General features: G+C 42.1%; 1 protein-coding gene across 2 annotated transcripts in view; it reads left to right on the top strand.

Moving 5' to 3' along the window:
• The first annotated feature begins 7472 nt into the window (after window positions 1-7472).
• Window positions 7473-27011, top strand: part of MCUB (mitochondrial calcium uniporter dominant negative subunit beta) — a 42857-nt gene continuing 23318 nt past the window's right edge. The window contains exon 1 of one of the 2 annotated variants that reach the window (XM_005484681.4): window positions 7473-7918. In XM_005484681.4, coding sequence (XP_005484738.2) covers window positions 7820-7918 — 99 coding nt within the window. In that variant the 5' untranslated portion in view covers window positions 7473-7819. Of the gene's footprint in view, window positions 7919-10470; window positions 10498-27011 lie in introns of those variants that run through there. The other variant, XM_074541037.1, reaches the window with a different exon arrangement.

Genomic DNA, 27011 nt, shown 5'->3' with positions numbered 1-27011 from the left:
TGATGATTCCTCTCCATGGAAAAATCTAAAGGCATTTCTACTTTTTGGAGTGTATCAAGAGAATTCTCACATGATTACCATAATGTAAAAGATTATTGCAACAACAATGACAATTCAAATAAATACGTAATAGGTCTTTCTTCATTTTATGCTTCAATCCACTTGCAGGGCCTTTGATATTTTTTCTCTGCAGTTTTGATAACTAGGAAAAAGTAAATATTACACAGAATTTCTTCTTACTTTCCTTTGGCAGATCTTAGCAAAAGGAGCTGCCTAATTAACAGTACCAGTCATGCACAGGATTTCAGTCTGTGCACACTTCTACAGAAGATAAATAGGGGAAGTGGCAGAACTCCTGGAAGTATTTCACAACCTATTAAATATTTCTTAAATGGAGAAAGGATTAAAATTTCATTTTCTTGCATCTGTTTACCTTTGTGATTTTCTGGGTTTTATTTACTTAAATCTACGTTTGAGGCTTTTATTTTATCTTTTTCAGATGTTAAGAGAACCCTGCCCTAGAGGCATCATCAAATACAGATCTCGAATTACACCCTTAATCATGCTACCATTAAAAGAAAAGTGTCAATTTCACAAAGGTCAAGAGTGTTGGAAGGAAGTACTGTTTGGTTAACAAGTATAATACTTCTTTATTGATGTGAGTAGAAAGTTTCCACTTGCAAGACTCTGAGGCTTTGTGGGATTCTTGAGTTAAGTGTTTATTGGCATAAGAATCCTCAAGTATGAGAAACAGTTGTGATAATTAGCCATCTTGGTAATCTGTTTACCATTGGAAATGTTAGTCTTATATTGTTTGAAAATATGTTTTAAAAATTAACAAATTATTCCATGTTAGATCTTCATTTGGGTGGAGAAAATACTATTTAGGAAAATACTTTCTTCTGTTAATAACTTCTGCATATACAATGCTTTCAAAAAGTTCTGCAGGCTTCAAGTCTCGGCTTCTATGAATACAAAAAACTACTAAAAATTACCTGATGACCTAATGCTGAAGAGAAAGAGAAAAAAAAGTAATAAAATATGTAGAAGTCGTCTGTAGCTAAGGAATTCATTCTGCTCTTTTCAGCAGCAGAATATGATGTCTTCATTATCTGAAGTAGAGCTTAGGAGAAGCCAGAAGTAAAACTGGAATCACTGGTACATGTTCTCATCCAGCTTACTGAGCACATGCAGAGCTTCTGAAAGATTGGTGCTTCCCTATCCAGATGATGATGTTTAGGCATTTCTTACAATCTGGCTGTATTTCACAGTGCCTTGCATGTTCGTTCAAAATAAAAAGCCATTTGAGTTTGCAAGTTTTCCCTTTTCCCTCATCCAAGCTATTATTTCAAATTACTAAACCATGTACATGAAAGTGTAATTTATTCTTGGAGAGCAAGCATCAAATCTTACAGCCTTCCAAACATGTTTTGAAACATTTTAAGTTCCTGGAAGAAGAGTGGAAGCTGCCCGTGCAAGGCGGGCTCTGGCATCTCCAGCGGTTCTGCAGGAGGGACACAGCCCTGGGCAAAGCAGCCTGAGGGCTCTGGAGCTGCTCCTGCCCTGTCAGGCTGCAGCTGGAGCACCAAGCAGCGCTGCCCATCCACCTGCCCCAGCATCCTGTCTCCTTTAGGAGTGATGGTATCCGATGGTCGGCGTGAAACATGAGAAATCCCCCGTGTGTAAGTTGTCCTACCCTGGGAAGCATCTCTCTACCTGATCAGCTGCATATGTAAAACCATGTCAGCATTTTTGCTTATGAGAGTAACTGAGTATTCTTGACCTTAGACTGAGTAATTTCTTCTAATGGGTGATTCTGCAATATAATTACCTGTGGAGAAAATTCTATTTTTTCCTTCTTTCTGAAAGATTCCAAATGTTCTGTAGCTTCCTGAACTGGGGACAACAGGAGGTAGCAAGCTGCTTTATACTTTTCTTTCTTTAGTACCCTCTTCAGTCTTCTACTTAATTTGCCTTCTGTGGCTTTCAGTTTCTCAGTATGTTTAAATTTCTGATGGCAATTTCATTTGTCTTTCCACACCACCTCTTAGGATTATACTTGACATAAGTGCCTGATTACTATGCAAGCTATCACAAACAATGTTGCATGAGCTGATTTACATAAAGGTGGATATCACCAGCCTTTTCCCTTTTCTACTCTTTTTCATCCTGAATTTTTGTTACCACAAACTTGGTTAACCAGTAATACCCATGTCTTTAAATAAGCAAGTGTGCTTTTGTTATAAAAAATAAGTTCTGTGTTAGCTTCATGGAGAAATTTAAAACAAAACAAAACAAAACAAAAAAAAACCACTAAAACCACAAAAAACCAAACAAAAAAAAAAACCAACAAAAAACCCCACAAAAATAACCCCAAAAAACCCAAAACCACCAAACCCCCCTGCCCCCCCCCCAAAAAAACCCAAATAAGAAATCACCCAAAACAGAAACCTGTGAATTCTCAGCCCTCCTCAATGGCAGCTTACTAAAACTGGAGAAAGACTTTTTCAGCTCCTTCAAAACGTAGCACTTTTCTTTAAAGAAACCCTGTAAGTTACTGAAATCTTGTAGGTATGTGTAGAAACTGCATGTTGTAGGAAAGGAAAAGGTCCAGGCATGACTCTTGACCTCTTGCAAGACCTCTTGAAGCAGGAGTTAGAACTTCTAGGAATGTCCCTCAGCTTCAGCTTGTGAATTTTATGTGAATCAAATGTAAAATATCTTAGGAGTCAGCCTTCTCTCAAACACATTGCTATGCTTCTGGCAGCCTTTCTTCCTCAGCCTAAAACAGTAACAGGGTAGACAACATTATACCACGTTGAAGGGAGGGAGGACTGTTACCCAAACAAGAATATTTCTACAAAAACCCTTGAAACAATTGCACAAATATGCTCTGCAGAATGGCAGATGGAGTTCAATGTCCTGGGAAGGGATGGGGCTTGGAGTGGATACTCAGATCCCTCAGTATTTGCATAAAACAGGATGTCAGAATTTTTAGACTGAAGATGGTTGTGACTCAGGGAGTTTGTGCTCAGCTCTGGTGGTCATTTGCCATTACTAGTGTGAAAAGACTTAATGCAAATTAACAAAAAGAACATGCTGCTGTGGCTGTGCATCACTTTCTCTGCTATAATTAATGTTTACTTTGAGGAGTCATTTGTTACTGCTCTTTGCAGGTTTGGACTGTGAAGTGTTTCTTTCAGTTCCCCTCTTTCCCCATGCTTCCATGTTCTGTGTATTTGAGTGATAGCCATTACCACTCCCAGTTACTAGCATGGAATACTTAGGCAGAGGTTTCACTGAGGAGCCCTCACCACAAGGACGTTTTGCTCTGCTCTGAACAGCTGTTGTTTCCTATCCAGCACTGATGACATTAAATTTGCTTGTTCTCACGTTTTAAGCCATCAGTTTTTCAGGTGTAGTGTAGGTCATTAAGGCTGCCTGAGTGGGGAAAACCACTTTCTGTGATCTCTTTGATACTGCAGGTGCCAGGCTAAAGACTTGAGCTCTGTCTCTGGCAGAGTGGTGCAGAAGGAGCTGGGCCTGGAAGCAGCCAAAGCTCTGCTTTGTGGTTTAGCCAGGGAAAAGGAAACAGCTGAATTTTCCATCGTGCTGCTGCTGTCTGATGACAGATGCCTTGAGCACAAGCTGGGCCTGGAATGGCTCCAGAGCTGAAACTCGAAATGGGAGATCTCCACCCATATCTTTCTGGCATGTTTGTTTTGTGTTTCTTCCTGGAGCTGTGGCTCCTGAGGCAGATTAGGCTGATTTCCCTCTGCAGTAGCAGCCAGAGGGGACGTTCTGCCCTGTCTCCCCACTATCCCACCAGCTCCCTCCATCCACAGCCATGCAACCACTTCAAAGATATATTTACAAGCCAGAGGAAGCATATCAGAAAGTCTAAATAAAAGGGGACACACAGTAAAAATACTCAGAAGATGGGAGGAAAAAGCAATGATTGCAAATGATGCCATCTCCCTTTAATTGTGACTCAGGTCTCTGCTGTACTGACTTAATACTCCAGTACTATTTAGACAACCTGGCAACTCTCTAATAAAAGTGTATTTTATGAACCTTCACCTCTAAGCACTTCTGCCTTGAGTAAGAATTTCTCTCTGTAACTGGAGCTCAGGTATTTTCCCATGTGATATCATGCCTTCCAGCAGTTTATTTAGGAAAACTTGCTGGCATGATCCCCTGCTCTATAAAAAATACAGACCTTTTGTTTGTGTTCTATGCCGGGCGGTGATAGGTCTCATCCCACTCTATTAGAGCAGGAGGACTAGTATATTAGTACTGGCAGAGGTAATGTTTTGCAATGAGCTCTTCTTTTATACCTTGAAGAGAGATTTTTTGCTCTGTGCCATGGGAGAGAACTGTAGTGTGCCAGAGTTGAAAAGAAAAACCTGTAGCTGTTGGTTTTCAAGTAAGAGGCATTGGAAAATTTTGTCCTGGGAGTATGCTGAATCCTGCTCACTGAAGGAGAATAGAATAGAATAGAATAGAATAGAATAGAATAGAATAGAATAGAATAGAATAGAATAGAATAGAATAGAATAGAATAGAATAGAACAGAACAGCCTTAGAGGGAGAGCTTCAAACTTTCTGCTGTGGGTTTGGTATTGTTGGGGGACTTTTAAGTCTTGTCATCAGATTTTTTTTCTGCTATCTCTCCCTTACCCAGCAGCTCTGGAAAAGTACCCATGAACAAAAAATTGAAGCATTTAAAAAACTGTGATGAACAAAACAAGTCAGAGGATAAGGAAAAAGGCTCTGGCTTCCCTGTAATCATGGCTGAAGTTACATCTGATCATATTTGTTTCAGTGAGTGGTGGGAACATCATCCTATAATTGGGGTCCTGATCAAATTGGTCATTGGACATCTATAGGTGGCTAATGAAGGTGATCACCCTGTAATTAGTCTGTGTGCCTTTCCTTTATGTACATATTTGAAATATAATGCGCATCACCTTCAGTCACGTTCCTCCCTGTGGTGAGGGTGGGGATCTCTGCTCTTGCAGCCATGTGTTTCTGACAATCCAGTTGGTGAGGCATGTTAGGACTCTCTTCTTGGCTTGCTATCTGGCACAGGAAAAACTTTTTTTTTTTAAATTCAGAAGGTTATTTGTGTCCTTCTGTCGTATCTTAGAGTTTATTTTGAAATTTATGAAACCTATAAGACAGACCCCTCTCCACTTGGAAGCACCAGTATCCCTCTTATATCACGTCGGGGTCACCATTGGTTGTAGGAAGGGGACCAGGACACCAGGTGGTTCATCACAGTCCAATTTATTGAAGAAAGCATCAAACACTTATACAGCAAATAATAAGCTTATGAATATTCTGTAAGCCAAGCAATCTATTGGTTAAACTATGCCATGAACTCTTCCTCATTCCTTAGGGGTTACATCTCTCTTTTCTCATGTCTCTTTCACTATTTGTTATCCTACTACAGCTAGGCCCAAGGACACACTATCTTTTCAGGTGCAGGAGCTGGAATTAGCCACGGTTTTGTACTTTTCCAGTCTTTAGCCAGCCAAACTCCCAACAGCAGAGCACATAGATACCAGAAGGGAGGAGATTAATCTGCACCTCAGAACAAGAGAACTCCTTCAAAGATAGTTGCAGGTTAATATAGTTTAACTTCTTGTTACCAACTACTGTAAGCATCGGAGGGAGAGGGGAACAGGCAAAAATTTGGGAACTAGCAAGTCATTCTAAAAAGTTATCCCACTTGAACACACTTTGAGACACAACACTCACACAGGTTGAGGCCCTGTTTTAGCAGTTACACTCAAGAAACATTGTCTTTCACTCCATTGTATAGGCATTTTAATGGTGTCTGTGACCACAGTGATGTTTCACAGCAATTTTTATTTGTATGGTATTCAGTGGCTATGAACAGATAAATACAATGATAATTTCATGTAGAGTTTTCTTTGTCAAGTGTTGGTTATATATCACATTAATTTAGACCTGAACTACAAGAAAATGCATTTTGAGATATCGTTTTAAAAAACCCAACTAAGTTACAGTGAACAGGGAGTATTTACAGTGGAAACTGTAAGACACAAAACATGTTGCTTAGCCAGAAAAGCAGGAGTTGCCTCATGAAACACTTGCACAGGTGTGAAAGGTAAATTTAGGATAGGTTTTTCAAAGCATCAAAGTCACCTTTTTAAACTTGGCAGTGACTAATGTTCTCTTAATTCTCCTGCCTGTATATAAAAACATAAGCCTTGGTTCCCAGTTCCCTCCATAAGTTAACATCCACAAGTTCCTGTGAGCATCAGTGCTTCCTTGCTCCTTATCAACATTTGAAACCAAAGCATACAAAAAATGAATACAGTACTGAACAATGACCAAAAGTAAATTATGTTTTCTAGTACTGACATTGCTTTTCCTCTCCAAAGAAGATAACTTTGATAAATCCATCATTATGTGGTAGAAGTATTAAAAAATAAAAAAAGAGGAAGAAAACCAGTTGCCATGGCCTAATTACCTTTGCTTGATAAAACCATAAATATTACATCCTAAATTAATATAGCTAACCATTTAATCCTTATTTCACCTTTGGGAAATTTATGGATCCTAATATAAATTATGCAATAAGGTACATAAGGTTGAGAAATTAACTCTTAGTTTTGTAAAGGGAAATTACTAAAAAAATTCAGAGAATATTTGCTACAGTAAATACCATTAGTGATTGCACCACAAATTGATGCCTTTGGGAGTCACTGCCTGCTCACAGCACAGCTGCTCTTCTACTGTTTCCTGGGATCACATTCATTTTAACAGATCACAGTGGCCCTGAAATGTGAGTGAATGTCTGCGTGACCTCAGGTCTGAGCTGCTGGAAGTTTCTGTTCCAGAGCTCAGAAGATGAACGCAAGTGGGGACTTATTTAGTCCTCTTGAGCCATCAAGTGTGCAGTTGCAGAGTTTTTTCCACGACAGTGTCACTTTCAGCTTTACAGCAGCCCATTTTCTAAGATCCTTTCCTCATCCTCAGGGAAGGTTTTGTTTTGTGCAGCATTGCTTTGGAGGAACACCATCAAGGGTGGAGAAAGCAGAGGAACACAACAAAGCTTCCCGGTACTACTGATGCAGTGCCGAAGGTCTGATGTGCTTCAGTGGTTTGTACTGCACATGAAAACCTGTGTTTGTGAGCATGGAGGTGAGAGCCAACAAATGACTGAACAGGAAAACATTGAGCCTTGCTAATTGCTCTACTGCTGTAAACAAAACTCTCACAGAAACTAACTATGAGAGCGTGTTCCGTTGCTTTGCTGTTCATTTCTGTGGCACCTGAATGTGTTTATTTCACTGAAACCCAGGAGCAGCGATAGTCCCGCTCCTCCAAAAACAAACAAAAAAAGGCAATACTCGGCGACAGAGGAGCCATATGTTCTGGTAAGACAGGCATTAATGCCCATTTTAATATTTTTTTTAATAGAAAACCTGTTTCAGTTATAAGAAGAACGACGCGGAGGAGGAGTGCCAGCAGCACCTGTAAGCCAAGGGCGGTGCTCTGGGCATGGTGGGGTGAGGGCAGCAGCGCATCGCCGCCGCCGGGGACCGCCCGAGCCGCGGGACGGAGGGAGCGGCACAGCCCAACCCGGCACGGCCCGGCCCCTCCGGCGGCGGGCGGGAAGGGGCCGGGGGAAGGCGCACACAGCGCCCCGGCCGCCGGCGGAGCCGCCCTCTCTCCCTGCGCTCGGGCTCGCCCACGCCCAGCGCGGCACGGCGCTGCCCGGCCCGAGGCTCAGGCCGCAGGGGCGGGAGCCCGCCGGGGCAGGAGGAGGCGGAGGTGCGGGACCATGCTGGCCGGGCTGGGCAGGGCGCTGCGCAGCGGCAGGCGGCAGCTCCCGGAGCTGCTGGGCTGGCGGGATGGCTGCCCGCCGCCCTCGGCGCCTCAGGTAAGACGGGGAGCCGGCGAGGATTCCCGCGGGACGGTGGCAGGAAGAGGCGGAATTGCCCCTCACGGCTGCTGGCGCCTCGCCCGCCTCTGCCCCGGGGTGCGGCGGGGGCGCAGGGGGACGGAGCTTAGGGCAGGTGCTCCCCCGGCCGGGCTGGGGCCCCTCAGGCTGCGTGGCTCCGGCGCTCCCCTCGCTCGCCCCGGGCCGTGCCCAGCGGGGCGCGGTGACTCACGGGCGGCAGGCGCCGGGGGCTCTGCCCCGGGTGACTCACGAGCTGGCTGCTCTGTAAACAGCGAGGAGTAAAACGCCAGTGCACAAAAAGTTTCTCTTGCGGGCTGTCGCGGTGCTGCTGCTTCTGCCCTGAACGTGAAGTGCTGAAGTCCTCCTGCCTTGAGCTTCTCCGGGCTTTCGGAAGTCCCAGAGGTTCTGTGATTAGGAACAATACAGGCAAACAGACGCACGATGGATTTAAAGATCTGCTGGCGCGTAGGACAGTGTGGTATTAAGAGTCCTGAGCGACTCCTAATTGCTGGGAGAGGAGGCAGGTCAGTCCTTTTTTTCAAGTTCTGAACAATAGATACGCCGTGTATGCCTGGAGATACTGCTGTGGTGGAGCAGGACAGAGCCCGTCCCCGTGTCCGGGGCCCTCCCACCCAAGGAAGTTGCTGGGGTGTGTGCGGTGACAGAAGGAAGTCCAGGGCGATCTGGCGCTTCTTACTGAGCAGCTTCCATAGCCCGTGTCTCGAAACCTGCGGCAGTGGGTGGAGTGGAGTTGCACGAAATGAACTTTCTACTTTTCCCCAGTATTTTTTTTTCTCAAACTATTCGAAAAGCCTATTAAAAAATTCCATTGCATTAATTCGCCCCTCATCCCTTAATGCGAATAGCCCTTCTTTGCCTTCTCATGGCTGTATACGAGGACATCTAAGTAGGGAATTTAAGATAAATATTGACTTAGCCTCCTTTATCTTCTGAGGTCTTAGCAGGGGGTGCTGCAAATACCTTTTACCTCGCTGAGAGCGTTTGCATTGTCATTCAGCTCACACTGACACCACCTATTCAGTTTGCCACCTCTGACTTCTCCAGGGTACTGCGTGGCAGACAAGCTTCGTGCTTTTCTAAGGCTCTAAATCTAGACTGAAAGCTGATAAAGCTCTGAGAAGAGACACCAAAAATGAGAGGAGAAGGAGGAGGTGGAGGAGGAAAAGCTCTTACTTTGGCACCACTGTCATAATCAGAAAGAGCAAAAAATGATCGTGTCTGTTACTTTGTGGGATGGAACGACGGTGACATGCATCGGGAATTAAATTCCTGCATCAAATAGGTGAAGCAGAGAGATGCTGTAATGATGAGGAAAAATCTAATTGGGAAAAGTGTTTAATACAAGATTTGGTTTATTTAATAAGTGGAAATTTTTGGGACAAATTCATATACAGTACTTTTTATGGTCTCTACAGCTTGTTTGATGCTGTGTTTGGTGATGGGAATCAAGTCTGCCCTTGTGCCTTTTGGGGCCTTGACTGGATTTTCCACTCGTAAAGCTGGAGGTGGCATTTCAGTGGCTACCCCAGGTTGTAGGATGTGCACTTGGTCATCACATACTGCAAGTACTCAGGTGTTGATGGGCAGGTGTGTGAATGCACAGTGTGTTTGTGTGCTGTGGTTTTGGCTAATAAATGTACAGCTGTGGGGATAAATGCACCATTATTGCTAATTCAATGTAATTTTTTTCAGGTTTGCAGGATTACAGCAGGGATTGCTGTCCTAAGGAGCTGTATCCTTAATCATTAGCTTTTCAGCTCCACTTTTAAACAAGAACTACAGCTCTTCCTAAAGCTGTCATTAGCTGCTTTGCCTTTTAGAGGGATACTTATACAAATTCTGCATTTTGTAAGATTGAGGGTTTTTGTTAGGTGGGTCTTTCTGTATTTAAAATGGTTAGTTGTTAGACAGACTCGAGCTGCCTGAGATGTCCTGGGATTGGTGCTTTGACAAGAATGTGGGAGAAATCTGGACAGCAGGCTATGTGCAAAAGAGAAAAGGGCTTAGCAGCATAGGCAGTTTTTCAAAATAATTGAAGCATATTATATTGTATTCTTTGTCCAGGCATTCTTATTACACATAATTTCATTCCCCAAAGGCTGCAGTTCATTTTGCTGGAGTCCCAGATTTGTAATTCTGCAGTTATTTTGCATGTGGTAAAACCTAAAGGTTGCCAACTCTTTTGCTTCCTTTTGACTTGCATGTTTTAACTCCTGCAGCTCATGCTGAAAGAAATGCCCTGCTTGCAGTGTTCTCTGTGAGGAACATCTCCCCTTGCCATATCTCAGTGGAGAATGCATTTGTTAACACAGAATCAAGGTTTTTAATTGCTGGGGGTTTTGTTGTTTGTTTGGGGTGGTTTTTTGTGGTTTTTTTTTGGTTTTTGGGTTTTTTTTTTTTAATTCATAAATCTTTTAAGCCAGGAAACATTGAAGGGACTGGATTTAATTTATTTTTTTTCAGATCGTCCTGGTTAATTTCTCCATAGTGCTGAATCCTTCTGGTCTAAAATTGTGTTTCTTTTTATGGCCATTCACGTAAGTGAAATTTCTAGTTTAGTCTCTGCTATGGAGATCTCTACCAGCATGCCTGCATTGCTCAGGATGGGTGGCAACAATGGAAAATGAAGAAGTCTGGGTTAGAGGGTTTTTCTTAGCTTAAAACCTGGTTTCTTTGCAGTCACACAGCCCTGTGTCTTGCTAAAACTGTTTGTATCCTGTGTGAAGGTGCTGGAATTGTGACATTTCCTCTGCAAAAGGCAGCGCTTGCTTTGAGCAAATATTAGTGAGGGAAGTAAAATGGCAAAATTTGAATTGTTTTCAAAATGTACCTTTATTTAGCATCATTAATTCAGAATACATTCCATTTCTATGCACAACATTGTCTTAAAACTGTGCCTCTGGAATACATTGGCAAGGGGAAAGATCGTGTGTAAGCTGGCAAGAGCAAATTGCAAAGGTTTCTGTGAAAAACATTATGGATTTATTTTCTTCCTTGATTGGGATATTGCATATGCTTGTTGCTGAGGGAAATTTTCTTCCTAGCTGCAAACTGCAGCCAGTAGGAGAGTCATTGGGTTTATCTGCAGAAAGCAGAGTAGCGAAGGTTTTGTTTTGGGGCTTTTTTTTTTTGGTCAGTTCCCAACATCATCCATATCTGTCAAAAAAAGTTTTTTTCAATGCTTTCAGCTGGTAAATTTTTGACTACCCAGTTCCTCTGACTAGCTTCAACTTTTTTCCTGTCCTTCCTGTTAGTTTTTATAGTAATTCTTACTCTCAATCACCATAATTCTCCTAGCATTACACCTATCCAGTTTGTCTGTCCGTTTTATACAGTCTTATAAGCAAGGATCTGAATGGGTCCTTGATAGCAACAGGATATTCCCATGGAGGTTTTTAATTTTGCCTCTTTCTCTTTTGCATATGACCTACTGCTGGGATTTTTAAGATATTCTGACAGACAGCAACGCCAGGACATCCCAGGCAACTACAGAGAAGCAGATTGTCATTGAATATCATTTGCAGCCAAATATTTCACATAAATGTGGTTTGAGTCCCTACTTTTTATTTTCAGCCCACTCAAGTCCTTTGGAAATTGATATCTAATTGGAGCCAAGAACTGGGAGTAATTTATGGCCGCTGGGCGTGTTTTCCCTTGTCTTTCCTCCGCTTTGAAAGCCTGGCGCAACAAAAGTTAGCTTGTTGATCCAAATCTTCTTTCCTCCTGCTCATACTGGCATATATCAACAAAAACATACAAACTGCAGAGCTGTTTGTTTTTGGAAGCACTGTTCACTCTTTGAAATACTAATTTCTGAATGTCTTAGAAAAACCTATTTAGAAGATCTCTGGTGCTTCTGCTGCAAAAATTTTCCCGTGTCAGCAAGTTCATTTTTTTGGCTTTGGTGTTGTGTCTGTGCCAGAATAGCAGGGTGGCATTGGGAATGGCTGCTAGTCATTTGCTGTTGTCTCTTCTCATCTGGCAGCTGGGAGATGGCTCTATTTTCCCTGATAAATACACTTTTGGGGAGAGATGTGATGTATAGCACAGAAATTAATCTCTCTTTGTACTTTTGCAGATACTCCCATGAAATGTTTTGCTGTGCCTTCTCTCTCCAGTGCAGATGCTGTAGTTACATAGTGGGCTGTGAGATGCTCTTGTGTGTGCACATAAAATTACCTGCAAGACACTCATTCCCTTAGAGGTTTGGGAAATTTCTAAAAACCAGCCTCACTCAGGGTTTGAAACACGCATCAGCAGTGAGACTTCAAATTCTTGGTGTTGTTTTCCAGTGGGGCAATTGACATAAAAGCAGCTAATTGAAATGTGTAGATCAAATCAGCTTTTCTTGCATAGTGTTGCTTTTTTGCCTACTCTGAGTGTCAGCAGATGTGTATCTTTGGTGGTTGTGTGAGTATGGCAGTTCCTAAGGAAAGGAAATGAAAACCAGCTCTGGGAAGGCTGGAAAGAATGTGGTCATTCTCTTCAGCATCACAAGCCTAAGGAAGTTAGAGCTTTTGTGTGCTAAGTCAAGGCTGCGTTGTACTGAAGGAAACGTAAAGAAAACTGAAATGCTGGTCTAACATTATTGTCCATAGCAAAATCTGTGTAATTTTTAAACAGATTTCTTGAAGATCTTTCTCAAGAAAGATCTTGATACAGGAGTGTAGAGTACAAGCTGTGCTTCCCAAAGTTTGGGAAGTACATTACTTCAAATATATTCAACAGGTTTGTTGTAAAGGAAAATGAAAATTTATATGACTTCCTGTTGATAGTGACTTTAAAAAAATATTTAATTTAGAATGGGGATAGAAATAGTCATAAGGTGACCCACCTGTATTGGGTGCTCCATGATTAGTAAAATGGATGACAAAAAATGATGCTGTGATTTCATTTGCAGTGGATGCTGTGATCACACAAAAAGTGCTGTAATTATAAGTTTTTTGTTGAGATGAAGCTAAGTCTGGCACTGTTCCTTTTAGCACTCTTAGCAAGTGTGCTGAAAGACTTCACTCACAATCTTTATACCTGCAAAAAAAATAATACTAAACCTCTAGAGGATGTCTGAGAAAATTGCTTTGCAAGTGTCTGAGATGCTCTGAAGATTTACCACAAATCACTGAAGTGCTGAGCACTTAAGGCTGTTGACAAACCGTATTTTAAGAATACGAGTCTCTTCTAATTCTGTTTTTCTTTTTACGTTTTGGTGTTTGAGAGCCTATAGGGCAAAAATGTAGACCTTGTCCTAGAGTTTATAATATCTTAATTTCTGAAGGGGTAGGAAAAGAGGGAAAGGGAAATAGAGATGTTTGTGGTTTGGTTTTTGCTTTTTTTTTGTACTGAGGCTTTCCTCTCTGGAAGTCCTCCTTACACTGTGAGACTTTTGGCATCAGAGAGGAAGCAAACAGCACACCTGTTCTCAACATCTAGTTAAACAGCAACATTTTCAGTTCCCCCTTCCCACTGAGGCAGAATGATCTGAGGGAAAATGAATGGAGTAGCTGTGCTTGAGTTGGGCTTGCTTTCTTTAAGATCATCTTCATCCTGAAGATGTTCTTAGGAAACAGCATCAAAGGTGAATTTCCCATTGGGTGTCTTATGGTGGGGAAGTCCCTCCATCTGAGAAGGCAGTAAACTCCTCTGAGCCTACAAGTGCCTCATGGTCACTTCTGTGCCTTTTTATGATATGGTGTTAACTAAGTGTCTGTAAAGGGCATGTATCAGCAGCTCTTGCTCTGGGTTGGTTTCTTATCTCTTTTGCTCTTTTTCAGAAAGATGAAAGGGAGAGGCAGGTTCTCTGTGTTTCTGTCTCATTCTCTGTCTTGCTGTCAGGATACTGAGTAATAAATAACCTGGTCATTAGGTTTCAGAGGAAAGAGGTGGCTTTTTATAAGGTCACTTCTGCCATTCATATGACTACTCACTTGGTTGTTTCTGTATCTCAGAGCTGATCTGAGCAGCCCAGCAAAGAACTGAAGTTAACTGTTTGTTCTGTGAACTTGCACAGGGAGGCTAGGGGGAGGACAATTTTCAGGCCTGCAGGTTATTTGTAGTGACATGTTCCATTCTCAGCTCATACCTGAGTCCTGGGTGCCTAGAAATTCCTGCCATCCAGGTGTTGGGAAAGCATGGATCTATACCCTGAAGATCAGGTCCATTGCTAGGGAAATAAATCCCTCACGTCAGAATGGCTCTGTAGCACAGCAGCTGAAGAAGAGAAGTTAGAATGAACATTGTTTGGCTGCCTGCCTGCTAAGGATGGTGGCTTTTGTCCATGAACTAATTCTCCTTTGTTCAAGTGAGGCTGGGTGTAGGCAGGCCACTGTCAGCTGTCAGCAGTCAGGGCATGGATAAACAAAAGGCTTTGTGCCTGTGTGATGAGGACTGGCAAGCACAACCTCCCCTTAGTGATCAGGAAATACTCAGTACTTCTTCAAATGGAAATGGAAGAAAGGTGTTTACTCTATAAATGTGACATTTATACCTTTAGAAGAGTTGAATTTATCATCATGAGCACAGGCAGTGCATCTTCAAAGGGACAGAAAAATTGAGTACGTTATACACAAGGCAAGATATAATTTACTTTTTTCCTTCAGATTTTGAACAACTTTGAAAACAGTTTTGAAGCAGTTGTTTTCACATTTACTGTCTCATAATTTCTGATCAAAATTACTTCAGTCCTCACATTCCTGTCAGATGGAGAGAAATAAACTGTCTCCTTTTAAGAGTATTTTGTTTATCTGCAAAGTAGGCAGCAATTTCAGCTTCCCAGCATCTTCCATTGTTACCTAAAACTAAAGGGACTACAGATTGATTTAGAGATCACGGAAGCATCCTTAAATGTATTGTAGGTTTGCCAGAGTGGAACAAAAATTACATTGCTTTTCTTCCTGGCAAATCAAACTCCATATATCACAAGGATATCACTTTGGCCAGAGTGCTGTGGTGAGGAAAAGATCACAGAATGTTAAAGGTGGGAAGGTACCACAGGGGGTCACCTGGTCCAGCCTCCTTGCTCAAGAAGGGACATCCTTGAGCACATGGCACAGAATTGCATCCAGATGGTGCTTGAATGTCTCCAGTGAGAGAGAATCCAGAGCCTCTGTGGGCAACCTGTTCCAGTGTTCTTCTCCAAGATGAGAGTTATTTGTGCGGTGTGGTCACTGGTTGTGCTTGGAGTGCCTATGCCATACTGTTCACAGAACAACATTCCTATGGGTTTGTTCGAGGTTTCTTTTTTCTAGGGCCTCACCTGACCCTCTCTGCATCCTCTCATGAAAACTGTTATTTATACTCTATACTTGCTGTTTGAACCAGCTGCTCTCTGCCTGTGACTGCACAGCTGTGAGCATTTTCCATTGTAATATCTGGGGTAGGAATGCTTCTGTAAAACACCTTTATGTGTTAGCTCTAAATAGAAGCATAGAGGTGCCAGGCCCCTGAGGCACAGCAGCATTCACTCTTCTAGGGGCCTTTGTGGCCTCAGCTGCTCCTCAGGCAGCCCCTGTAGGCTGGAGTCCCTCCAGGAGGACATGGCCACCACAGAGTTCCTGATCCAGGGCAGACCTAGCACAGGGTGGGTTTGTAGCTGTGGCCCCTGTGGAGGATGCGCTGACAGGGATGGAGAGAGGCTGTAGCAGCAGGATAGTCTCCAGGCTGAGCTAGCTAGAGGTGATGATTCATCTGGGAGTGGGGCACAGGTTTTGGCTAGCCTGAGGTATGTGGTTTTAACAGGTTAATTGCAGTAAAGATGGGCTCGACTGTCTAAAAGTGTTTTGAGAAGATGGCAAACCCAGTGCATAACCACAAAGTAGTTCAGCTTTGTTTCCTACAGATACTGTCTCTGCCCTTCCCTAGACAAGGAAATAAGTTTAAAGAATTCTTTACAAACAAAAATATAAACCAAATAGAAGCTATATATCTGTAATAAAGAAATGCTGTGTGAGAAGTTGAAGTTAGTGGTCTTGCTGACCTGAATGCTGGACCTAAGGCTGGTGGTACTGAGCCAGCTAAATGTTGGAAATCAAGGATCTTGATCAGTGGCTCAGGTAAATATTTGACACATTAAAGATAGATAAAACAGTTGGAACTTAAAGGCATCTGCTTTTCACGGTTGTAAGAGCTGTGTGTCTGATCTGCATAGCCAATGTGCTTTAGGTAGAAGGGATATTTATGAAATGGCAAAGTGGGGAGCTTATCTTTGCTTCTCAGTGGATACATTTCAATTTATTGGCCCCTCTCCTCCTCTCTATCCAGCTTTTCAGAATTTGAAAATTCCAGATAAAATTACCAGGAAGCTGCCAGTTTCTTAAAGACAGACTCAGTTTTTAAAGTTCATGCTGAGATCATGCCTTCCCGCAGCTCTGTAAATACTTTTCCAGAGCAATACACATGCTAGTATTTTTAACTAAAGGCAGGAAGTCTCCTAAATTTGGGAAGGGAGGGAATTCAGACACAGCAAATAGTGATCTTGAACAATCACTTTTTTCTGCAGCCAGAGGGTATGTCTTTCCTGCCTTCCCATTTTCATTTTTCTGCTGGATGGCCACAGCTGTGTTGAAACAGGAAAACTGAATCAAGTCCTTGGAGCTCTTTTGTGAGGAGCTCTTGTGCTCAGTAACCAAATACAGTGTAGGGTTGAATCATTTTAGATGGGACTTGGCTTCTAGTTCATGCATTCTCTTTTAATCTTAGGTGCTGCTGGCAATATCCTGGGTTCCTACTAGTGCTTTCCCAAAAACTGCTTTCACATGGGTCCTGAACTATTAAGGCGTCAGGTTGCAAATATTTGTGGCATACCTTTTGGCAGTTTGCCAAAAGTTGGTTTTGAAAAGTGTTTTAAAGCCATAATGTGCTTACTGTAATATTGCAAAGCTTAAGCCTTGCTAAGGGTGCCCCACACAGAGGCAGTGAGGGTTGAAAATGGGGAGGTTCCTGGGGATTTTGCCCTCGGTTGACTTGGGAAATGACCTGCTGTAGGATGAGTTGAAATTCACTTAGGCAAAGAAGTTTATAATAAAAATTTTGAGAAAAGATTCCTGCCAGAATATGTTCCCAGGCACTGGTACACAGCAGCATCTTTTGCAGTCAGTTCTGACTGGTACACTTTCTCAGGTAGCTGCAGCGGATTTCAGTCAAAAGGAATTTTTTGTGAGGCAGGTAACACTATTATTTTTTGCAGAGCTGAGGCTAGTCCAAATTTAATGTGCAGGGACTGAAATTTTCTGTACTGAATTGTCTGTCATTTTTTGCATTTTAATCTCCTGGGTGTGAGATCATTCTTCAGTATTTTTTATTATAGTGATTTTCAGTAACATTATTTATCTGATGCCATAGAGTTTGATAGGCTAAAGGATATGAAAATATAATTTATACTTACATCTGTGTGCTTCTGTCAGAAGCTGAAGGTGTGTACTCAGTGTTTGTAGCCTTTCTGGTAAATTAAAATCAGGCATACTTAGAAGATTGCAGTTGGAAGGTTGATGTTTCAGGCTTGGTCTTGCAGTGCCCTGTGGCTTTAAGCACACTAGAAATACAACTGAGCTGGAGTAATTTAAAGAGATGTCAAATAACCCAGGCTCTAAACCTGAGTTATATGTATTAAACCATGCATGTTCCTTGGAGTACTGACCCCAAGCTGTTCTGCATGGCAGTGGAAGTGTAAAGTGCATCTGTTTTGCTGTAGATCAGAGCCTGATCCAACTCTAATCTGGGCAAACCCTCACAGTGGTGCCATTCTTCAGCATTTCATAATGCTGCACAATCTGTAGCTTGTTTCCTTGTGAGTTCCTGGTTACTTCTCCTTCTGGAGTAGCCATGTCTACTTTTCTCATGAACAGAGATACAGCTGTTTTTGGGGATCCCACTGAGGCAGCAGATGAAAACTGTGATCTCACTGGCATTCTAATACAAATATACAGCTTTGGGTTGTTGGGAAGTAAGGAGCCTCCTTGTAACTGGGCTCTCTACTGCTAATAGTTACAGCTCTTCTTGTCTCACTTGGCATCAGGTATCAGTAGTTAATTCTTTTCTTGATGTATGATAAAAAAGATTTTGTCGGACTTAGGCATACTCGTAACTAATAAAAGAAGTAACTGCATAAAGGTACATAATAAGGTAGAAGCTATCAACAGCTATTAACAGGTTAAAAAAAAAAAGCCCATGTAGAGTATTGATATAGTGCTAAAAACTTTGAATGTCATATGACATTTAGAATTCAAGCCCCTAGATACTGCTTTTGACCTTTGTGGTGCCTCTGATTCTAGATTTTGGGTGAGTAATTCCACAGCTCAAGGACTTGAACTCTTAAGAAAATTACACAGCACCCTGTGGCAGCAGTCAGACCAGCAAGACCCACTAGAAGGAACCAGGAGCAATGTGCTGGTTCATAGGTCAGTGCATGCAGCTCTGGCACAAGTTCATCTTACCTGCAAGTGTGCAAGACAGTAATAATAATGTATTTATGTGGCAAAAATTTGAAATACTCCATATGCACAAGCAATGCAAAGTTCTGGGAGTCACCAGAAGCTATCCTAGGCCTGGAGCTGACAGGGGACCCACCTTATCTGCTGTTCTTTTATTTTATCTGCAGCCAGACTCAAAACTGGGCTGGCAGGTCCCACATTCTATTTAAATCAGTTGGCTGCTGGTGTCATAGGGCCTCCCTTGCTGTTGTAGAAGTTAAAGAGTGTGTAATTTAAAATTAAAAAAAATCCCTATGCCAGTTTATCACACTGCCCACAGAAACAGGCCAGCCCACTGCAGCTGGCCCTTGGTGTGTCTCCAGCTCCTGCTGCAGGCACCTCACTGCTCTTTTATTCCAGGGCAGCTCAAAGCCTTGCTCAGGGGTGAGGGTCACCCCTGCAGTGCTGCTTGCTCTGCCTGTGTTGGGGTCATGATGTGCTTTTGGTGTTCTCAAGGGATCCCCTTCAGGGGGAAGCTGCAGTTGGAGGAACTTTGGTTTTGTTCCCTGCTTTCATGCTCCTCTCCCTGTCTGCCCTCCACTGATGGAAGCAGAAAAATCCTGTGTGTGTGTGTGACTTGAGGGAAATATGTTTGAAGCCCAACAACACATACTCAGAGAGAGAGAAATGTGGAAGAACACTTACTGCAAGGCAGTGGTAAAAGCACAGAATTAATGGACTCTCATATTTAGCCCAGACTACCAATATTTACTGAGCAGTTCACCTGGGTTTTTGCTGGTTGGTTGTAGCATGCTCTGTCTACAGTAACATGCACTCTGTGGTATTTATAACCCCTGATCAGTGCAGAACTAACCATTCAGAATATCCCTTCTTGTTGAAGTTATTTTTGATAGTGTTACTTAATGCCTTTGTTTAAATTTCGGAAGTGTTTGTGTGTTGCCTCAGAGCCTGCAGCAGCAAAAGGTAAACATGGCAATAGGGTTTAAACTGAGTTTCACTCATTCAGAGAGTAAAAGAATATAAACATAAGGAGGAAACAACCTACAGATACTTATCAGTCTCAGATGAGGAAAGAGTTTTTTTATAATGTTTACTTATCCATATCAAATCATCTTTCTTGGAAGTGGAACACTGAGAAACTGTATCCCACTGAAATTCTGTGATATCAAAGAGACTTTGATTTTCCCTTGTACTTTCTTCCAAGATGCCATGTTGCCAAGGTGGTTCTGAGTCCCTATTCCTTACTTTTTGTTGATCAGGTATTTTTTCTAATTTTTAGACTTTTAATAAGCCATCCAGACAGTATTTTTTACTGTGGGAAAATGCTCATAACAAAGGCCTTTAGGACTCAATATGTTGCTGTAGCTTCTGCAGACTCCATTCTTCTCAAGAAGTTTTTTATTGTGAGAAAGATTTACGAGGATCCTTTTACTGTGTGGCTGTGGGGAACTCAGGTCAGCTCCCACTGTCTTTCTTCTTGACAACAAAGCAACAAGACAGTCAGAGAGCCTGGCCAATGCCATTTTGTCCATTTTCTGAGAAGGATGGTGAGATGGAATAGTCCTGGGTATTCTGCTTTTGTATTGCAGATGGTCTTGGATATGCAGATTGGGCTCTGTGGGCACGATTATGCTTTTCACTGTGTCTTGTTCTGAGTGGGCTGCAGTATCCAGGAAAAGCTGTCCATATGGAGAGGCTAGCTGTGAACCTGGAAGCAGTGTACAGCCTCTCAGTGTGGTGGTGCACCTGGACCAGAAACCCTTCTGTGTTGTGTGGGGGGCATGCAGTGTGCACCTATTCACCGGCTGGGGAAGAGAGCAGTGAGCCAGAGCTTGTTTGAGGCTCTTGCCTCAGGATGCAGCTTTTTGTTCAAGTGACAAATTCCCAAGGTAACAGAAACAAAAAAAAATTTCTTAACCAAAGCAGGTTATAGGGTACAGAAACCTTTCTCCTCTCTGTATTTCTACTGATGGATGTCGTCCGTGTGCGCTTCAGTCACTCGATGGCAAACAGCTCCTTGAGTATTTTGTGTGTGCGTATTTTTCTTTAATGTCATAACTTCTCAGAAACTTTAGGCACTTATCTGCTAAATAAAATACTGTGGTTCTTTGTACTTGCCTGCCACTGAGACTTGATCCTTGGAGGTCAGTTTGAACAGTGGGGTTTTTTCCAAGCTCTTTCACAATCAAGAGGATAATACATTCTTTTATAAAAACTGAGATTCTTATCCTGTAAACAAGCAATGACAGAAGGGCTGACAGAAATAGATTTGGAGTGCTTGTGTGTCAGTGACTTGCCAGTGGATATATTTTACTCTTTGGGATTGGACTTTCTTAATTTGATTTTTTTAACTTGGTCAGCAGTAGTGACCTAAGTTAAAGATTGACTTGGCTGAATGTGAATGGGGTTTTTGGAGAAGGGAATGGGTTTCAGCATCAAATTGATTTTACAACACAGAAAGTTTGATTATTGCTTTGGTATTTTTTCAGGTATTTTCTGTCAAAGTATTTTTGGTCTCATTCAAAAATTAAAAATACTTTCAATTTTTGTGTTCAGCCTCTCCTACATAACAGAAGTCAATAAATTGTACTAGCATGATTTATTATAAATAAAAAGATGTGAAATTTGTCCCTTTTGAAGCATGTAGCAAACACTCAAAGTCCTAGATTTGGAAAAAGCCAAGGAACTCGTGTTAATATTAGTTTGAAAGAAAAAAATCAGTGTAATTATTTACCTCTTTTGTACATATGAGCTATTGCTATCCTGAGAGGCTTTGCTGCTATAACTATACTACAAATCTTTTTTCTGGCCACTTTGACAAGCAGGAGACATTATTTGTTTACTTTGAAAGTTCTAAGCTTAAAATACTTAGAATAGCGTATTATCTTCATAGATTCATATAATGGTTCGGGTTGAAAGGGGCCTCAAGGATCATCTAGTTCTGACTCCTGTGACATGGACAGTGACACATTCCACTTGACCAGGTTGCTCAGAGCCCCATCCAGCCTGGCCTTGAACTCTTCCAGGGATGGGGCATCCATAACTTCTCTGGGAAACCTATTCCATGTCTATTCGTGGATCATTTTCTGTATTGCAGCTAGTGACTTTAATTAATGGAGAAGAAAAATTTAGTGGATTTTTTAAATTAGTTACTTCTGAGCCAGCAGTAATAGCTAAGGCACTCACACAGAAATATACCCTTTGTCTTTGCAGGGATGTTTCCTGATGATAGCTATATCAGTAAGTGCTTTTTAATGCTTACAGTGCCTTAGCAGAGCTAATGTGAAAACATTTTAAAAATATATAACTGCATCTTTAAGTTCTTAATTACAGAGGCAAGAGCTAAATGCAGTGCTCAGCCAGCTGGACAGTAACCACATCTATTCAGCAATGCTGTGAATCCAGGTGAGCAGCTTGTCAAGAATAGCATGTCAGGTTTTCTTTTGGCAAGTCAGATTGTCTTTTTCTTTTCCAAGGCAGAGGTTAAGAATTCTGATGGGTGCTTAGTAGAAGCCAGAGGTGCTGTCTCTCAAAGAAGGAAGATGCTGCCAGCCAGTTAATTGGCACCATCGTGCCCCTACACGCGGCAGTGGCTCTCAGTTTCTGTTCAGTGCAGAGCTGTGTGAGTGAGGAGCTGGGAGCTGATGGGAACTGTGGATGCGCTGGGATGCTGGTGCTGTACCAGCCTGCCAGCCTGGCCTGCAGCACCAGCCACAGCACTTCTGTTTGCACCAGCACCATGGGCGGCTGATGCCTGCTTTGTAGAGGGGACAGAGGTCAAACTGGAAGCTGTTTTTCCTTGCCCACTGCCAAATGCAACATAATAATCTGTTTTGTTGTTAGTAATGCTAAAGCAAATTTAACTCATGCTCATAAAATGCCTGCTGTGTGAGACTCATATTTTAAGTGGAACACAGAAATAAAGCAGCTGGTGTAATAATGAGACCTGCTGCTTGCCATAGATCTAAAGGTATATTTGGGAGTGCAGTCCTGGCATTACTCTTCTTATAATGGTGCTGGGTGACAGTTGAACTGGAATTACAGAAATAAATGATCTTTGAAATCCTCATTAAAAAAACTAAAGCTATCAACTTTTCTCTGCTGAAAACAGTGTAACTAGAGCTTTTTACTGAAAATCAGAGCTATGAAAGAAATCTGCTTTGTCCTGTCTTTGCAGTGGCACACAAAAACCATAAAAAGAAATTGCAATGTTGCTTGGACCCAGAGATGTGTCCAGAAGTATTTCATATTGGCCCTTTGGATCTGATGCCTGTGTAGCATTCTAATCCTTATGAATGTAGTCAATTTTCTTAGCAAATAGATTTACATATTAGATAGGACCCTGTGACTCCAGCTTTAGGGTTTTTTTACTGGCTTTTTTTTTTTTTTTGTGAGCTGCTCCAGTGATCTCCTTTCAGTTTTGAATGCTGACCTGAGTACCAGAGCTTTAGAGGATTCAACTGACTCTTTTTCCTAAGGGCATCTGGATATGCTAAGTGTAATTCTAACAGGCTGAAGAGATAAAAAAAGAGAGAGAGAAGAGGGAGAAGTGATAGTTGGAATGACAGCCACTCTCTCATTCAAACTCCTTAGAGAAGGAGGTGCCTTGTTCCTGCAGTTCTTGCTGTGTGGAGGAGCCGTGGGCCTGGAACAGAGAGCTGGAACGGAGAGTGGCCAGGACTTGTCTTGCATCCTCAGAATGGTGGAAAGGTTGGCGCTGTTCTACGCTGGATACTTGTCTCTCCTCTACCTGCTGTGCCCTGGAATTGCCTGATGGCTTTTTCCACATCTGCCCTTCCTCACCCTGGTCTATGCCCAGCTGGATAACACTTCATCCATAACTGTGAAATGCCACCCCTCTGTCTCCTTCAAACAGTTTCTGAGGCTAAGCACGATTCTCTCCCTCTGTTAATAGTTGGGAAAAGTTTTTCTGATCTGTGAAGCTGAAGCTCATAAAGCAACAAGTGTAGAGCGAACATTCAGATGATTCTTTATCTGAAGAGATAAGAGTGACTGAAGTTCATTTCAGCGTAAATGCTATCGTAATATTTTAGCAGGCTCCTTTCACATCCTTGAGGAGAAGGGTGCTAAATATGACACCCTAGGCCATAGGGGATGAGGAAAGCATGATTCTGAAGTAAATTTAAGGAGAATCAAGCTGAGAAGTCTGTTGGCATGGTAGTTAAATATTTACCAGCAGCAGACAGCTCTTAGAGTCTCATTTTTCTTCAGCCATCAGTGTAATGAGGTAATAAACCATGCATGGATCATGGGTTCCCAGGGAAGTGGCTGCTAAGTGTCCTGCTTCTTGAGCAAGGACAGTTAATGTCCAGTTCCTTTAAGAAAGAAACTAGAATACAGTGAGTATTTATTGAGCATCACCAGAAAACAAGTTTCTGCTTGAGCTGTAGAGTTGATGTAGCACAGCTGGTTTCGTGTGGGGTAGAGATAATTTTCTACACAGTGGCTGGTATAGGGCCAAGTGTTGAATTTGTGTTGATCACTCTCTGGCCTGGTACGGTCCTGAGTTTGATGGCTTAATTTGATGTTGTCCTCCTTCCCAGCCTCCCTTATGGTCATTCTGGCTTTTCCCTCTGGACTGCAATCCTGAATGTGCCTGCAGAGGACCAGAATCTGTGTTACATGGAAGGGGAAGAGCAGCAGCAGTGGAGGAACACCTGCTTTGTCTTAACACAGCTGCCAACATCACCCTGCAGCTGCTGCTGCTGAATAGAGAGACTGTGCTTATGTGTACCTTATGTTTTGCATAGGCAGAACACAAGATGATTTCTGAAGTGGGTGATGGTTTTGGTTTTTTTCCAGGCTGTGCTGTTTCACTGGTGCTGAAAACAGAGCCATTTGATAGAAGAGATTAAGAACTGTAAATTCCTTTTGTATGCCGCTGAAATCAAATGGCATAGATGTTGAGAGAGATTCTGAAAGACACCTAAAATGTGAGATTATTATTTATTGAGATTAACATAGGGTTTATTTTGTAATTTTTGTTGTAATAAATTAAACTTGAAGTCACTTGATACTTCATTTCACTTGGCATTATCTCAGTGCTAGACAAAAAATTGCTGGTCAGAAGAAAGAGGAATGTAAAACCTTTGCCATGCTCTTCCCCATCTCCTTGTGAGGAAACCCACTGAATTTTGGCACTCCTGAATAAAGGTTTTAAATGAGGAATCCCTGTGAATATGCTAGGAAATGTCAATATAGCTGTGTTGCTTGTTTCAGGGAACAAGAGAAGAAGAGTGTTGGTACTACAGGAGTTGAAATATTATATTAGCGTTCATGTTATAAAGACAGTGGTCTCTGAAGAGAACTCTGAAGCAGTAAATTGGTAGAAGCTGTATAGATTAATTTATGAGGAAAAATGTAAGAATTAAATATGTATAACTTGCCTAAGCAGTTACTGTTGGGGTTCATAAATCTAACAAGCATGAGAGGTATAAGCACATACACCAAAAAAAGAACTCTGCATGTAGTTGGGGCTATATCTGAAAAGGAAACTTCGAGTATCTTGTGTGTGACTTCCTAGATGGATATCTAGTAAATATGTAGCAATGAATATCTTGTCTTTTTAGGGTGATTAGAGGTATCTGTTGAGCCTGACTTCATCCCGTGATGTTAGTCACACATGAGCTGTCAGCGTTGTTTGAATCTAGTGTTCATCTGGAGTTAACTGTGCTGTCTTAGGTCCTACAGACAGATGCTGGTATGTAAACCTGACAAACTCCTCACTCTCTTCTCATCCTTGAACACACAGCTGGGGGAAGGAGTGTCACAATCCTTTTCAATCTCTCAAATTTACAGGACAATATACTCTACAAACTAAACTTTATTTAATGAGCTTATTGTGAATGAAAGCGAACAAATATGTCAAATGAGCTCAATCCTCTTTGTACAGACTAGTCTAACACGATTTCACTAATTCATCACTTCATTCATGAGTGATTATCTTTTAAAGCCCTTCCAGCTAATTTGATTATAAGTCTCTTCCTCACAGTATAATTGAGCATCTCTGTCTGTGATCCTCAGACAACTGCTGCAGGCAGGGAAGAACAATTACTTCTTTAAGGGCTTTGAAAAACCATCACTGTTTAAATAATCTAAGTTACTTAGAAGTAACATAGGTAACATTCTCGAGATCTCTCATTTGTAACTTGTGCACCAGTGAGCAAAGTAGTGACCTCACTGGTAATGCTGATCCTTCCTTCTCCCTCACAGTGTGGGCATCTTGGTGTCTCCCTGAGATGAACAGAAGACTCAGCAGTGCAGCTGCTGCTGGATCTGCTCCAAAAGCTTTCTGGGTCAGCTGAGGATATTAGGTCTGTAGCATTTCCTTAGGATTTTGACAAAACTGCCAGGCAATTGTGATGCTAAGGTGGTGGTTGCAGGAGACAGCAAGCTGCAGATGACAGCTTCTCCTCCTTGCCAGGGACTCTTTCACAGACTTTTCCTGCTCTTCCTTGGTGTTCTTCTTTGAGGATGTGCCGGTTGCATTTTCTGCTGTTTATTGTCCCTGAAGCCTGCAGGAATGACAGGAGTCTGCCTGAAGCAGGCCAGAGTGTGGAGCAGAGCTGGCTTCAGTGTGTGCAGCCCCTCTGTGCTGCATTTGTTGTTTCTGTTTGTTGCAGCTGTTTTCTGTGTTTGACAAAATAGCTGAAGCCTATGAAATTAGATCTCCTAAATGCAAGTTGCTGAATGTCTTCAGTACATGTGGTCTTTGCAGTGATAGTTGTGAGACCAAGCAGAATCAGAGTGGGGATGTCAGAGCAGGGATGTCAAGATGCTGCATTTTGTGATAGCCACTTTAAAGGTATTTGCATTTTGCTCTTTCTGAGTGGAAACCTGTAAAATGGGCTGTGAAAGCGAGTGAAAATATTCTTTCCTTGTTCTCATTCTTCCTTGGGTACCCCTGAGGGATTTTGGGAGGTTGTTGAGCTAGCTGGACTGTTGTTGGGCCATTCAGAGGGTTTAAGAGCAGTTCTTGGTTTTGATGTGGTTCTTGTTTCTTCATAGCTGATCTGCTATGCCCTCAAAATACAGGCAGCAGATATTTTGACAACACTTCAGAAAAAACCCGGAGCCCTTGATAAAAAAAAAAAGTCAACAAAAATATGCACTTACAAAAGAAATGGATTTGGACATCAAAGATTTAAAATTCAAAAGTTGTATGTGGATAGTTTAAAATGTGATTGTTTGTCTTGGTAGGGGTTTTTTTATGCTGAGCCTTAAGACAGGGAAGCACACAGCACTCTTTCACATGTGATGCAGAGATGACACTCAGACAAACCGGATTTGTTCTTTCCTCTACCTTCAGTTTTCTCTGTTACCTTTAAGTAGCTTAAATTATTTAAACTGTGTTGGTTTTTCAAAGCCTGTAAAGAAGTTAATTGTTCTTCCCTGCCTGCAGCACTTGTCTGAGATTCAGAGACAGTCAATTATACTGTGAAGAGGAGACGTACAATCAAATTAGCTGGAAGTTCTGTAAAGATAAGAATATATTTCCTGCCTCCAACCTTCCCCTGTTCTGCTGAGCAGTTTTTTCTAAAACATCTTTTGGCAGGCTCGCTGCTGTGTTGTTGAGCTGCAGATACTGGCACTTGTCATGTTCTGTG

The sequence above is a fragment of the Zonotrichia albicollis genome, chromosome 5 (genome assembly GCF_047830755.1).
Source record: "Zonotrichia albicollis isolate bZonAlb1 chromosome 5, bZonAlb1.hap1, whole genome shotgun sequence".
Lineage (NCBI taxonomy): Eukaryota > Metazoa > Chordata > Aves > Passeriformes > Passerellidae > Zonotrichia > Zonotrichia albicollis.
The sequence above is the reverse complement of the archived record's forward strand: the minus strand, read 5'-3'. Positions and strand labels throughout refer to the sequence as shown.